The 16650-nt window shown below is 42.7% G+C and overlaps 1 protein-coding gene across 1 annotated transcript; it reads left to right on the forward strand.

The window, feature by feature from the left end:
- The first annotated feature begins 6746 nt into the window (after positions 1 to 6746).
- Positions 6747 to 15897, forward strand: tax1bp3 (Tax1 (human T-cell leukemia virus type I) binding protein 3). Its single transcript, XM_055658848.1, has 4 exons — positions 6747 to 6901; positions 10200 to 10319; positions 12221 to 12298; positions 13750 to 15897. Exons 1-4 carry the CDS (start codon positions 6863 to 6865, stop codon positions 13882 to 13884), a joined length of 372 nt encoding a protein of 123 aa, XP_055514823.1. The 5' UTR covers positions 6747 to 6862; the 3' UTR covers positions 13885 to 15897.
- Positions 15898 to 16650: the final 753 nt, after the last annotated feature.

Raw genomic sequence — 16650 nt, forward strand, 5'->3', positions numbered from 1 at the left:
GCTAAGTGGACTGCACGATTAAGGAGAATGTCGTTGTACGCATGAGAGCTCTCCTTCAGAGACCTTCAGAGCTTCTTCACAGATAAATCTTCATACTACAGTCTTTTGATTAAAAGATTCTTTATTGTTGATGAAAAACAATGACACATCCAACCTTCCTCCGACTCATGCACTTTAATCTTCATCGAACTCCAGCATATTGCTTTAAAGGTTAGACAACTCCTCGTGTCTCCGTAACGCTTCGCATGGTCAAAGAGTATACCTTCCCCATGCTGGTCCAAAAACGAAACGTCTGTGCAATAAACTTAGCTCCAAACATGCCCTAAAACACGTCATAAATCCCACCCACATAATAACGGGCAGTCTAAAATTTAAATATGCATGCCATCATGAATGATACACAAAACAAGCCAAATGGTCACTACATGTACCTACATCCCTTGGTCTCTGTTCCACAATACTCCTTACTGCTCTACCATTTACTGTGTAAGTCTTGCCCTGCTTTGTCCTATCAAAATGCAACCTCATCCATTTATCTGAATTAAACCAATTGCCATTCCTCGGCCATTTGGCCCAACTGTTCAAAATTCTGCTGTAATAATGTTAATTGTCAACTGTACCACCAATTTTAGTCCCATTGGCACTAATTGTTTCCTGTTATATCTACAGCAACCTGTACAGTCCATCCTTGCATCTTGCTAAATTGCATTCACATTTAGTGTAATTTAGTTTAGTTTAGAAATACAGCGCGGTAACAGGCCCTTCGGCTCACCGAGTCCGCGCCGACCAGCGATCCCCGCATACTAACACTATCTGACACCCGCTAGGGACAATTTTTTTAAACATTTTACACCAAGTCAATTAACCTACAAACCTGTACATCTTTGCAGTGTGGGAGGAAACCGGAGATCTCAGAGAAAACCCACGCAGGTCACGGGGTGAACGTACAAACAATGTACAGACAGCACCCTTCTACTTTCTCTATCCTTGCTCTATTACTCGATCTTGTAAAAGTTTGAAACGTTCTGAATTCTTAGACTTGCTGTTCATTTTTGCACAATTTAAGTATTTTCCTTTGACCTAGTATATCTTTCATTTCTCTTTATAGCCTGTGGTAGGACCACTTTTCTTATTGCAGACTTTTTGTTCTTAAAGGATTAAACATTTGTTGTCAAACTATCTATTTATCCATTAAATATTAATCCTTGCTGGTTTACCGTAATGCATTTTTATGTATTTCTGCCACAGCAAGGTTGCGTGGCATTTCTTTGTTTAGTCACAGGTTTGCTGTTGGAACAGACCTGTGGAACTATTGAAGTTGGTTATATCTTTCAAAGCAGAGACACCTGCATATGTGGTTAGTTAGATCTCATCAAACGATGACATGCATAACTATATGATTTTCTGGATCTGTTTTGTGAGGAACTAAGTCACTTTGAATCATAATATAAAATGGGATAATTGTCAGCTGTTAATTGGATAATAATAATAAAATGTCCTGATTTTGTCCAATTAACAGCTGACAATTATCCCATTCCTCAGCTTGCATCTGAGTAAAATTCATTTCAAAATGCATTTATGGTTTACGATTATTTAAATGGTAAATGTAGCTTCAGAAGCATTTTCTTTTTGCATGTTAAAACCCACCTGAGAACTATGGAAGATTTTGCAATTTTAATGATGGATTTTTCACTTTTAAAACTTTTTATATAACAAATTAATAAAGATAAACATAATGCCTTACTTTTGATGAAATGCAGTGAGCAAACGCGATAATTCCCGATATTTTCTATCTTTATATCTCCACGGCGAATGTCCGCTAACAACTTCCGCTGTTGTTGCCCCTTCAGCTCCCTCTTGTCTTTACCTTTGTTTTTCTTTATCTTCTGGACTCTAAAGTAAGACAACTGTGCCTCACGGTCACACCCGACTGGCACAGTAATTTACAGCTCAAAAACGGACCGTTTTCGCGGTTTTTAACGGGTGTGAAAGTTCGCGTTTCCAGCATCAATAACATGTACCGGAAGTGACGTTTGTACCCCAGTTAAATTCTGCGTCCACGTGGGTGAGGATCTATGATCCAGTGACCTTTCGTGAAATCACCCTATATTACATTTCAGTCTATGTTTGTAAGCTGGCAGGAGCAGCACTGGCAGGTGATCAGACTGTCCAGAATGTGGGTGAGGAATGGAGCGATTTGCGTACTTTATGATGATGTAGCAGTGGTCAAGGGTACAAATAGCCTGCGAGTGGCAGAAGACATTGCTGATAATAATTGGGGAGGACATTCCTGAAGAGGGCTTGATTCAAGTCGCTGTCGATGATGAACAAGTCATCAGGGTCTGCTGTCTCAGGAGAGTTGATGACCAGAGCAGCATCGTCCAATAGCATCTTGGCATTGGCATGGGATAATCAAGAGATTCTTCAGTGTCCAGTTCCCATTACCGGTCATATATTTCCTTTTTTTCTTTTCATAAAATCTTCAACATTCCTTATCAATAAATTAGTAAAATCTTTTAGACATTAAAGCACTGTGGTTGGAAAGTGATTAACGTTGGCATATCAAATATTCCATATTCCAGGAGGGAGGTACATTGCAAAAGATGATTTTATAGAATAAGATAGAGAGGATGGGTTTTACTTCAGAAAACATGGAATAGACTCATTTGAGGTCGAGCTAAGAAACAGCAGGGGGCAGAAGACAACAGTGACAGTTACATACAGGTACACAAAATTGCTGGAGAAACTCAGCGGGTGCAGCAGCATCTATGGAGCGAAGGAAATAGGCGACGTTTCGGACCGAAACCCTTCTTCAGACTGATGGGGGGGTGTGGGGGGGAGAAGGAAGGAAAAGGGGAGGAGGAGGAGCCCGAGGGGCGGGCGGATAGGAGGGTGGGAGGAGACAGCTAGAGGGTTAAGGAAGGGGAGGAGACAACAAGGGCTAGCAAAATTGGGAGAATTCAATGTTAATGCCATCCGGACGCAAGGTCCCCAGGCGGAATATGAGGTGCTGTTCCTCCAATTTCCGCTGTTGCTCACTCTGGCAATGGAGGAGACCCAGGACAGAGAGGTCGGATTGGGAATGGGAGGGGGAGTTGAAGTGCTGAGCCACCGGGAGGTCAGGTTGGTTATTGCGGACTGAGCGGAGGTGTTCGGCGAAACGATCGCCCAACCTACGCTTAGTCTCCCCGATGTAAATCAGCTGACACCTAGAGCAGAGGATGCAGTAGATGAGGTTGGAGGAGATGCAGGTGAACCTTTGTCGCACCTGGAACAATTGCTTGGGTCCTTGAATGGAGTCGAGGGGGGAGGTGAAGGGACAGGTGTTGCATTTCTTGCAATTGCAACGGAAAGTGCCCGGGGAGCGGGTGGTGCGGGAGGGAAGAATTGACAAGGGAGTTGCGGAGGGAGCGGTCTTTGCGGAAGGCAGACATGGGAGGAGATGGGAAGATGTGGTGAGTGGTGGGGTCACGTTGGAGGTGGCGGAAATGGCGGAGGATTATGTGTTGTATTTGCCGGGTGGTGGGGTGAAAGGTGAGGACCAGAGGGACTCTGCCCTTGTTGCGAGTGCGGGGATGGGGAGAGAGAGCAGTGTTACGGGGTATGGATGAGACCCTGTTGTGAGCTTCATCTATGGTGGCGGAGGGGAATCCCCGTTCCCTGAAGAACGAGGACATTTCTGATGCCCTGGTATGGAATGTCTCATCCTGGGAACAGATGTGGCGTAGGCGGAGGAATTGGGAGTAGGGGATGGAGTCTTTACAGGGGGCAGGGTGGGAAGACATGTAGTCCAGATAGCCATGTGAGTCAGTGGGTTTGTAATGTATGTCGGTCAGGAGTCTGTCCCCTGCGATGGAGATGGTGAGGTCAAGGAATAGTAGGGAAGTGTCGGAAATGGTCCAGGTGTATTGGAGTGCCGGGTGGAAGTTGGTGGTGAAGTGGATGAAGTCAGTCAGTTGTGTGTAGGTGCAGGAGGTGGCCCCAAAGCAGTCGTCAATGTAACGGAGATAGAGGTCGGGGATGGGACCCTGGTACGTATTGAACAGGGATTGTTCAACGTAAACAATCCCTACGTTGAACAATAACCAACCTGACCTCCCGTTGGCTCAGCACTTCAACTCCCCCTCCCATTCCCAATCCGACCTCTCTGTCCTGGGTCTCCTCCATTGCCAGAGTGAGTAACAGCAGAAATTAGAGGAACAGCACCTCATATTCCGCCTGGGGACCTTGCGTCCGGATGGCATTAACATTGAATTCTCCCAATTTTGCTAGCCCTTGTTGTCTCCTCCCCTTCCTTAACCCTCTAGCTGTCTCCTCCCACCCTCCTATCCGCCCGCCCTCGGGCTCCTCCTCCTCCCCTTTTCCTTCCTTCTTCTCCCCCCCCCCACCCCCCATCAGTCTGAAGAAGGGTTTCGGCCCGAAACATCGCCTATTTCCTTCGCTCCATAGATGCTGCTGCACCTGCTGAGTTTCTCCAGCAATTTTGTGTACCTTCGATTTTCCAGCATCTGCAGTTCCTTCTTGAACAGTTACATACAAGTATCCATACTGTAAATGGTAACAACACAGTATAAATCAGATAATTATATTGAAAGCAACAACAATAATAGAATAAACATGGTGAACTTTAACCTACATATAAAATATTTTAATCAACCTCTACACTTTCTATAGGGTGATTTCACGAAAGGTCACTGGAGCGTAGATCCGCACCCACGTGACCGAAAATCTGAAGTGGAGGACATGCTATACATCCGGTACATACATCAAAAGTAAGGCATTATTGACTTTTTTATCTTTATTGATGAAATGCAGCGAGCAAACGCGATAATTCCCGATATTTTGGATCTTTAAATCTCCACGGCAAATGTCCGATAAGCATTTCCGCTGGATTTGCACCTTCAGCTCCCTCTTGAATATACCTTAGTTTCTATCTTTTTTTTGGACTGTAAATTTAGGTAGCTGTGCCTCACGGTCACCCCGACTGGCACAGTAAATTGCAGCTCAAAAACTGGCCGTTTTCGATGTTTTTAACGGGTGTGAAAGTGCGTGTTTTCCCATTCACTAACATGTACCGGATGTGTAGCATGTCCTCCACTTCAGATTTTCGGTCACGTGGGTGTGGATCTGCGCTCCAGTGACCTTTCGTGAAATCACCCTATACTCCAAATGCGGCCTGACCATCATCTTTTGGAGGCTCAGCATTACATCCCTGTTTTTGTATTCTAGCCCTCGCTGTATGCTAGCATTGCATTTGTCTTCTTTACTACCGATTCAAGTTGCAGATTAACTTTTTGGGAATCCTGTACCAGCACTTTGCACCTCTGATTTCTGGATTCTCTCCCCATTCAGAAAATAGTCTACGCCTTTATCCCTGCTACCACCAGTACTGTATTCAGGTGATTTTATGAGAGTATTGTTCCCATCAGTACTGACATACCTGTTCTCAACTGTTATATACTCAAAGTTAAACAGTGATATATGTTATAATGACAGATAGAAGTGAGGAAACTGACGATTCTGGTTTCCAAAACAAGAACATAGCCACAAAATCCTGGTATAACTCAGCAGGTCTGGAGAAAATAAATAGGTGATGTTTTGGGTCAAGACTCTTCATCACACCGAGAGTCAGGAAGGGAAAACTAGAGGTATGGGAAGGGGGGGGAGTGAGTCTGATAAAAGGTCTCTCCAGAGATGGATATATTTGAGGCAGAGATAGATGGATTCTTGACTATCGATTCTTACTGAAAACTTTAAGGATAGATCAAGGGTTAAAGATTTCAGGATTTGGAAAAACTTGTCCATGCATTTATCTTCAGTAGACTTGACTACTGTAATGCTGTCTTTACAGGTCTCCCTAAAAAATCGATTAGACAGCTGCAGCTGATTCAGAACGCTGCTGCTGGAGTCCTCTCTAAGAACAAGAAAGTGGATCACATCACTCCAGTTTTTAGGTCTTTACACTGGCTTCCAGTCTGTCAAAGAACTGATTTCAAAATATTACTGTTGGTTTATAAAGCATTGAATTGCCAAAATACATTTCTGATCTTCTGCTACATTATGAACCATTCAGACCTGAGGTGGCCTGGGACAGGTCTGCTTTCTGTCCTCAGAGTCAGAACTAAACACGGAGAAGCAGCGTTTAGTTTTTATGCACCACATATATGGAACAAACTTCCAGAAAAATGCAGGTCCGCTCCAACTCTCAGTTCTTTTAAATCGGGGCTGAAGACTTTTCTGTTTGACGCTGCTTTTAATTACTTTTAATTTTAATTAAATTAAATAATTATTCATTTCTAACAATGCACTGTAATTTTTATTCTTGTATTTTATACTTGTCTTATTCTATTTTAGCTTGTTTTTATTTTCTATTCTTTTTCATGACTTTTTAATTGCTTTTTAATGCTTTGTGTAAAGCCCTTTGAATTGCCTTGTTGCTGAAATGTGCTATATGAATAAACTTGCTTGATTAATACGGGTTTCAGAGGTTATGGGAGGGGAGAAGAAGGCAGGAGAATGGGGTTAGAGGGAGGGAGAGATTGCTCATCCATGATTGAATGGCGGAGTTGACTTGACGGGCCGAATGTCCTAATTTTGCTCCTATCACTTATGATCTGTTTGACCCACTAAGTATACTGCAGCATTTTGTATCTCTTCACCTGGTCCGGGCAGCGCGCGGCCGCCCCGACCCCGCCCTGGGCGAGTGGGCGGGCACTCGCCTGTCCATCAGGGGACGGGCCGACGCAGGCCCCGCCCACCGCGAGGGCGCGGCTCTGACGAGAGGGAGGCGGCTGAGGGGTCACGAGGTCACGGCCGTGACCCGGAGCAACCGGCGCCCGCGCGACACGGCGGCCGCTCCACCATGGCGTTCGTGGCCGGGCAGCCCGTCACCGCGGTCGTGGTGAGTCGCAGCCGGGCGGTGGTCGCCATCCGTCCCCCACCCCACCCAGCCCCTATTGTTGCGGGGGTTGCGGTGCTCAGAAGCCGCTGGGTCACCGCCCAGCCCCGCTCCCTCTCCCGTCCCCGCCCCAGCCCCGCTCTTGATCCCTGGTCCCGGACTATGCTCCCTCCCTCCCTCCCCAGCCCCTCACTCGCCCTCTCCCGCTCTTGCCACCGTCAGCCCCTCTCCCGCCCCAGCCTCGCCCTCCTGCACCATCCCTGGTCCCGCTTGCCCCGGTCCCTCTCCCGCCCCAGCCCCACTCTTGCCCTCACCCCGGTCACCCGCACCCCAGCCTCTCGTCACCGCCCTCCGCAGCCTTCAGTTGCTGCACAGCTCCTCGCTCAACCTTTTGTTCCCGTTTTGATGCAGGGAGGGGGCCATTGTCAAGGATTATTTTTTCTCAATTATGATATGTAATAAATGCAAGCTGTTGTAAATCGCGTTTAACTGTCTTGGAACATATGGTACTTCCTCTACTGCGTGCCGTATTTGGGCTCTATGGTCTTGTTTCAGTCCCCCACTCCTTGAATGGGAGTGTGCTTGCCTCTGCATGAATTGAATTCCACAGAGTTGACACGCTCAGTCTCCTCCCTTGTTGTGTGACTGCTGTTCTGTAGCTCTGGATCGGGGAAAACACGAGGCTTAAAGGGCTGCGTTTTGCAGGGATGCATTCCAGTACAGCACACGGTGATGAATGAAGTAGCACATTTTCAAAGCATTATTTAAGAATGTAACTGAGCATTGTTCATTTTGTGATTAGGTTAAGGTTGTACTTTGCACCAGTAAGTGCATTGTGTGAGTTTGTACAGGGAGTTCCTTTGAGTCATACAGCACAGAAATGAGCCACCTTGTCTATACTGACCTTTATACCCATCTACACCAATTCCATTTGTGACTACCACATGATAAGCTTCTTGTTTAAAATTTCTGATGACATGGTATGTAGCTAAATTGAGGTGGGTGGAAGACCCTGTGAGATTCTCCATGTGACCTTGTACTGAGAGTATTGTTTTCTGTTGTTAACTGTTGCTTTCATTGGATTTGATGTTGTTAATCAGAAATTAATTTTGAGGTCATTGTACAGAGTGTAAATGTCAAAATTGTCATAAGAGTGTACATCCAACTGAAGTAAAATAACTGTACTTTGCTGTAGAAATGACAGCAAGAATCATAGCCATTGAAGCCTGAAATAAGGAATCCATGATCTCTTAATTCCAAGTGTTTGATGTTGTGGATTTGCCTTTTTTGTTGGATTTTATCAGATTACAACTCACTTTTCCAAATGCTTGCTGTGTTTTGGGTTGAACTAACTGACCTGTAGTTACCAGATATGAATTTGCATCCCCTTTTCTTTTGGATAAGGGTGTTGCCAATATTTGCCATTTTCTACGCCTCTGGCACTTGCCTTGCATCTGATGAGGATGAAACAATTATGGAAGGACCTTGTGTACTCTGCCGACCTACATGCCAAGGAACAACCAGTGCTTGTTGTTCAAATGCCAGGTTGCATCTCTGGAAGATGTATGTATCCAGTCAAACATCCCTATCAGGATGTTGATAATTGAGTAGCTCAGCCTTCATATAAGCAGGGATGTAATGCTAGAACTCTATACGTTAGACCAAGAGTTTCCAACCTGGGGTAAATTTCACCTACCCAGGGGGCAAATTTGTTGATTCTGGATTTATACATATTTTTTCTCATTGACTGACTGTGTTTGGTTCTGGTTCTGTTCATCATTAGTTGTTCATAAATAAGTGAAATAACATTGTTATCTGCTATTAAAGTTGCCAGGGGTAAACGGGACAAAAAAGGTTGGGAACCCCTGAGTTAGACCATGGCATACAGCCCTGCTCACCACATTCCAGTCCCATCATATCTTTCCTGTGGAGAATGAAGAGAATGTTTTGCAAGAATGTTCACGTCATGATTTAAAATTTTTAACAGTTGATAAATTGTAATGCATGGTAATTAATCTTTTTAGACCTGCAGGTTAGCGTGGAGACTTGCTTCAGATGCCATTTGTTGCAGATTTTAAAACATTACTTTGGTAGACAAAAGTGCTGGAGAAACTCAGCAGGTGCAGCAGCATCTATGGCACGAAGGAAATAGGCAACGTTTCGGGCCGAAACCCTTCTTCAGACTGTAGATACAAAATGTATTAGTTTAAAATTACTTTGTTCTGTTGTCTTGTATTTAATGGAATAGAAGGAAAATAGATTAAGAGACTTGCATTATATAAATACATAGTCAAAACATCCCTCTAATCACTTTTGGGTTGAACTCTATGACAATTCTTCAGTCCGATTGATTAAAGGGAATGACTATTGTTTATCTTGTTTGCAAAGCTACTGGGTGTTTCATGGAGAATGATGTGCTGTTTTAAATTGCAAAGAGAAGTCTTTGGAGAAGTGTCAATGGAAAGAACAGCTTGTTATGTTTTTTTTGGTTGTAACTTTCTGATTCAGCAGATGGAGAACCTGCAATTATAGTTAATGTTATATTTTCATACAATATAAATTAATCTGTTATTTGTTGGTTTTAGTACAGGGAGGACCAGGAATCATTTGAGTGAATATTTGATAAGAGTATTGATGATTCTCAGTATTAGAAATTTATGGGGGGAAAATTTATTAGTTGCTAAAGTACACTATTTGAAGTTTACAGGGTCATGTTTACACATGCATGGTGCTCATCATAGCAATTACTCAAATTCTGAGTGCATGATTTTAAAAAATTCCCAAAGAAAGGAAGTTGGTGGGATTGCTTAAGACGTTATGCATGTGAGAAGCCTATTGACTGATATACTATAAAATGATAACTGGGCACAAGAGGGAGAGAATAAGGGGGAAAATAGTGTGTAGGAAGAAACTGCAGATGCTAGTTTAGACTGTAGATACAAAATGCTGGAGTAACTCAGCAGGACAGGTAACATCTCTTGAGAGAAGATATGGGTGTCGCTTCGGGTCGAGACCACTCTTCTGAAGAAGGGTCTCAACCAGAAACATCACCCATTCCTTCTCTCCAGAGATGCTGCCTGTCCAGCTGAGTTTCTCCAGCATTTTGTGTCTATCTTCGAGGAAAAACACCATAAAAATATGTGGTCATGTGTTTCATGGAGGTTGAGCTCTTTCAAGGGACATTGTTGGATCAAAATAATTTTCCCTTTCCCGAAAATAGTTTGTGCTCTGACTGCAACAATGCTTTGAATTTATTCATCACAGATATTTCCAGATCTTGATTTTAATTGCTTTCTTTCAGCAACGTATTGAAATCCGTAAATTGCGTCATGGTGATAACCTTATCCTGGGATTCAGTATTGGAGGTGGAATTGACCAGGATCCTGCACAAAACCCCTACTCTGAGGACAAAACAGATAAGGTATGAGAGTGTGCCATTGTCCAGAAATAGCTCCACCAATTAATTTCTAGATGTACACCTTTCCCCAACCCTTTCATCACTGATGACCAGAGTGTTGAATGAGTAGACATTTTGTCCAACTAAGTATTGCCAAACTGAAGCTATTGGCTTCAGACCCTATTGTAAAGTTATTCAAAACTGAAACGCACCCTTCAGTCCAACTCGTACATTCTGACCAACATGCCCAATTCAATTTGCATGTATTATGCCCAAATTACTTTAAATGTTTCTCATTGATGTACCTCTCCAACTGTCCTTTGAACATTTTACAGGTACTTGACTCTACCACCTCCTCTGGCATACTGTTTCATATGCCCACTCCCCCCTGTCACATTCTGTGTGGAAGAAACCTCCTATGCAATCTAGTGTTTAGGTTATCCTATTCTGGGAAAAATACTACGAATATCTTCTCTATCTTTGCCCCTCATAAACATCTTTAAAGTCACCTCTCAGCCGTCTTCACTCAGGCTACATGGTCCCAGCCTAACCAATTGATCCTGTAACTCAAGTCCTCCAGACCACGTAATGTTTCTGCTAAGCCTTTCTACACCCTTTCTAATTCAAGCACACCCTTCCTATCACACAGTTTCTTAACCTCTGACGTTAGCGCTCTAAAATTTGACGTGACTATTAATAATCTGAGCTTGTCGTAGTCTTTAACAAAGGTACTACCCCTCAAAATCTTTTTTTTTTAATACATTTGCACTTTTAATATTTTTCCAGTATAGCCTAATTATTTCAGATTAAAAGGTAGCATGCAAAGCATCATGCAGGACAAATACTGTTCTCATAGCAAGAAATTGTACCTAACGTCTCAGGTTTCCTGCTAAAATACATATTCCTTCAGATAATTGCACAATGGCCTGGCCAGTGCAGTAGGCAGAGCAGACGTAGGCATGATAAAGCGCAGGGGAGGATTGGAAGGTGAAATTGCATTTATTATGCAAGAAACCTAACCAGTAAAACAGTTGAACTTGGAGCATTGACATGATATTGTTGCATTCACTCAAAAAATGGTTGAAAGAAAGGCAAGACTGGCAACTCAACATTCCAGGATATATACATTTCAAGATTGTTGGGACTAGAGGATTAAAAAATAAAATAGGATTATTGCATTATTTCTCTGCGACGCATCACTGCAGTAATGAGGAAGGGTGTCTTCTGAGTAGGAATTAGAAATAAAAAGGAGATCACTCAAAAGCCCACTTAAAAGATGAAGGAACAGATAGATAGGCAAATCATAGGATATATGTATGTACAATTGTGAGGCATGGATAGGGTAGAATCAGAATCCTTTTCCCATGGTGGAAGAATCAAGTACTTGAGGGCATAGATTTAAGGTGAGAGGCTCAAATGAGATGTGCGATCCAACAGAAAAAACGAACCAATATAATTAGTGTCACTGGTGTTCCTGTTTCCCATAATTCCACAGTGACGTCCTTTAAGTGATGAATGTTTTACTTTAGCGAGTGCCTTCCTTTTTATATCCATAACTGCTCTTCTGATTTTTGCTTTACATTGTTTGCTTGTTTATTCTCATTCTCTCAAGGCACAAGAAACAGCAGGTGCTGGTTTACAAAAAAATACATAAAGTTGCGGAGTGACTCAGTGGGTCAAGCAGCATCTCTGGAGAACGTGGATAGGTGACGTTTCAGGTTCGGAAGAAGGGTCCCAACCCGAAACGTCACCTCTCCATGTTCTCCAGAGATGCTGCCTGCCCCACTGAGTTCCCCCAGTACTTTGTGCCTTTTATTCTCATTCTCTATCTTCTTTCGGGTCTCCATATTTGATCAATGAATGTTTGAAGGCAACTTCCAGCCTATATTTATTTACCACCAATCATTCCTCTGTTGTTTTTACAGGGTATATATGTTACTAGAGTCTCTGAAGGTGGACCAGCTGAAGTTGCAGGACTACTGATCGGAGACAAGATAATGCAGGTGTGGTTTCCAGTGTTCGTGCAACAATGATGATGGGGGTGGGGTTGGATCATGAAACAGCAGGGGAGGTGGCAGAAAAAAGGTAGCACAGAGGTAAAGGTAGAACTAAGGGTGGGCTTGGGGGAGGGTAAAGAGCAAAGCATGTTGTGTGTGTGTATACACACACACACACACACACACACACACACACACACACACACACACACACACACACACACACACACATATATTTTTAAATGTAGCCAATGTATGAAGTTTGAACTCTAATTTCTAGATTGTTTGTCCTGGACTACTGAATTATTATTCCAGCAAATGTATTCTTGTGCCACCATCTTGCTCTAATTTTTGTCATGTCCCAGTGTCCAATAATCTAGTAATCTGGTTCATATCTGGCAACCATCCATTGTTAAGTAGTTTAGGGATACAGCACAGAAACAGGTCCTTCGGCCCACTGAATCCACGCCACCCAGCGATCCCTGCACACTAGCACTATCCTACACGCACTAGGGATAATTTTACCATTTTACCAAGCCAATTAGCCTACAAACCTGTACGTCTGGAGCGTGGGACGAAACCGGAGCACCCGAAGAAGCGCCCCTTCCCCGGACTCTCAGTCTGAAGAAGGGTCTCAACCCGAAACGTTAACCTATTTTTTTCTACAGAGATGCTGCCTGACCCGCTGAGTTACTCCAGCGGTTTGTGTGTTATCTTCCATTCTATGTACCTGCTAATGTCCTCCCTGTTCCAAGACACAGAGTGAGGCGATCCTGCGGTGTTGTCTACATGGTGTTTCTCCACCTACAGAAGATGTTGATTCAAATCTCATCATTTTAGTCTGAGGCCATGTTTAAATTAGAATGAGGTAGTTAGTTTAGATTAGAGATACAGCGTGGAAACCAGCCCTTCAGCCCACTGAGTCCGCGCTACTAGCGATCCCCGCACATTAACACTATCCTATACATACTAGGGACTATTTACAATTATACCAAACCAATTAACCTACAAACCTGTACGTCTTTGGAATGTGGGAGGAAACGGATCCCGGAGAAAACCCACGCAGGTGACAGGGAGAACGTACAAAATCTGTACAGACAACACCCTTAGTCAGGATCAAACCCAGGTCCCCGGCGCTGTAAGGCAGTAACTCTACCGCTGTGCCACTGTGTCCCCCGGTCTGTGTGGGAGAAAAGTAGCTTCACTCATGATACTTCCTGGTAAGATAGAATATGGTGTTGAAATATCTGTTCACATAATGAGCCTTGAAATCCAGGGAATAAAGCGTACACCTGGTTGAAAGAAGTCACCTGGACCTCTTATGGATTGGTCTGAACTTTCAACCCAAATTAAACATCCAATTGAGAAAAAAAGCAAACTTAAATTACAAATTGCAGATGTGTGAATGAAATCGATGGTGTTCTCGTCCACTCATGTAATGTCTGATTCCTTTGCAGGTAAATGGTTGGGATATGACAATGGTAACACATGACCAGGCCAGGAAACGTCTCACAAAGAAGAGTGAAGATGTAGTTCGGCTTCTGGTAACCCGTAAATCTCTTCAGCAGGCCGTACAACATTCGCTGCAGTAGCCAAGTTCTCATTGGAATAGGCGGCACATAACAATTGTGAAATTATCTTGTGTCAGAAAGCCGTTTAGTCTTTAGAAACTTTATTCCACGGCAATATACCTTGCTCTCAGTACACTACACAGGCGAGCCATCAAAGGCACCACTGTTTGAGTCACCAACAACTACAATTAGCACAGATTTCACTGAGAATTGCATAAAAACTCCCTTTAATATAATGATTGATAAACTGCACTAAACTAATTCAGCAAATTAACCACTAGGACCATGTCTCCAAAGTGAGAGAATTCAGAATCTCAAGCTTATTAATAGCATTAATAGACAGACACTTGATTTATTTCTCTCAAACATTTCCTGATTGCTATTTAAATGCAGATTTTAGGCTTTTTAATCAGCTTTCAACCATCCAAATGCAGGTTTGCTGCCCAAAATCATTGCTGGGACCCCAGGGAGGGCTGAATTGGCCTATGCATACTAAGAGAAAATGACACTAATATACAAAGGCCCTTTTAAATGATACAACTGATTAGCAATTGTTTATTTTACTAACATTGAAGAACCACAAGGATAGTTGAGTTTGAAGTACTAGTTTGCACAGTGCCAAATGTGCAGAGACAACATTGCTTTATTTGGTGTGTGCCGATACATAAAATGATGTAGAGTTCACCAGTTATAGGAGTAGATTTAGGCCATTCGGCCCATTGAGTCTACTCCACCATTCAATCACAGCTGATCTCTGCCTCCTTATACCATTTTTCTGCCTTCTCCCAATAACCCTTGACACCAGTTCTAATCAAGAATTTGTCTATCTCTGCCTTAAATATATCCACTGTCTTAAACTCCACATCCCTCGTGGCAATGAGTTCCACAGATTAACTACCCTCTGACTAAAGAAGTTGCTCCACACCTCCTTTCTAAAAGAGCATCCTTTAATTCTAAGGCTATGACCTCTGGATTGCATGTTCCATGGCTATCTGTGGCTATGGATCAAAGTAAACATAATATTATGATTCATTCAAAATAACACTGATCCAAAGCAGCCTATATCCATAAATTCAGAACCTGTGCATATTTCTTGAAGTTCTTGAGAATGGATCATTGTTCAAAATGTACTTTTATAGATTTTTACTGAATATTCTTTATTATTTTAAACGGAATCCTGTGCCTTCACACCTTCTACAACTTCTGATTGCAAGGCATCTCTGAGGTAATTATGTATCCTCGGGAGGACCAGAGCCACATTATTACAGTGCAATTTTATATGCAGAATACTGAGCTGCTTTTATTTATAATGTAACCTGGTAACGATTCAGGGCCCCCTTAAAGTGCCTTCGGACTCATTCCTAGTGTGTTGCAAAAAAACCAAAGTATACATAGTGCCAGAATATTTAACTGCAGCGACTGCTGCACATTGCATTCCTTTTCTGTGACTGTTGGGTAAAGCCACTCTTCAATTTTTAAATGTATATAAACATAACATGGCAGAACTTTTGACACTAGATTAATCACTGTCAGACACAATTGCACGACTTTGGTTGTGAATACTTAGTTGTATCAGTACTTTAGGCCTATCTGTAGCTCTGTATGGTTGAATGGTCTTTACATGTTGGTCTTTAAGCAGCTTGGGGTTCCTGGATCATAACATCCAGCTGTACCAGTGAATACTATGTACCATTGCATGTTCCCCTCTATTGAGGGGCAATACACATTTGGGCCCTGTACAACCTGGCTGGATTGTATATGAATCCTACATGCTGAGGCTGTGCTCCTTACACCAACCTGGACGCGTGGAAGATTAGGATCTCCTTATTTTTTTTTATGAGCAAGTGATTATGGCACATTTTTTACAGCCTTTCTGCATAATTTGTTTGTCTCACTTCAGTTTTGTATTTATGTAAACAACTTTAATTGGGTGGATCTGCTGGTGATGATTTGGAAGAAATAACATTGCTCCTTGCACAATTACTGTAGTTAAATTGCTTTCAATAAATACACTTGCTAGAGTGGATCACTGAACAGAGGTGTTGTGTGTTTTTGATGATTACATTACTGGGAAGGGGTGAAACGAGGGAATGAGTTGCAGTGCATCCTGTAGACGCTGATGCATTGGCCAAGCCAGTAACAGGATCATAATCAGCTTCCAGCCTATGTGGAGGGCCAGCAGGTGCAGCATCTTCCTTGATCTAGAGTTGATTGTTTGGAACATGAAGCACCGGGGCTAAAGAATAAATTATATTTGGGAAGTTTCAAGACTCCTTTACATTTTGTAATAGTCTTCAATAGTTTTAAATCAAAACCAAGACATCGGAAGGGTGAAACAAGCTAGCTAAGTATCTGAATATTAAGATACTGAATACAAAGCATGTTGCTTGTACCAGTGCAGAATTTGGAGGGATTACTTCACAAATCAAATGCAATTTGAAGCTGTGACTCCCCCAATTTATATTACTAATGTAAATTGTAGATTTAATTGCATCTTGCACTTATTGTAGAAATAATGATTCATGTTTTACTGCATTAAGTCAGCCTATCTTGGGAAAGATTGAAGAAACAGATGTAAATATTCTGTTGGGAGTTACCAATCAAAGATGAGTGGAAAATAGGATCTGAGGAATTATTTTTTAAGGTTGGAATCTGAAACATTACCAGTTCTTTCACAACATTTAAGTATCTAGATGACGATTTAGGTTAGTTGGCCGGGCTGTATTACCAAAGGAAAAACTCTGCTTATCACCTGCACGTCAATAGACAATAGGTGCAGGAATAGGC

The sequence above is a fragment of the Leucoraja erinacea genome, chromosome 29 (assembly GCF_028641065.1).
Source record: "Leucoraja erinacea ecotype New England chromosome 29, Leri_hhj_1, whole genome shotgun sequence".
Classification (NCBI taxonomy): Eukaryota; Metazoa; Chordata; class Chondrichthyes; order Rajiformes; family Rajidae; genus Leucoraja; species Leucoraja erinaceus.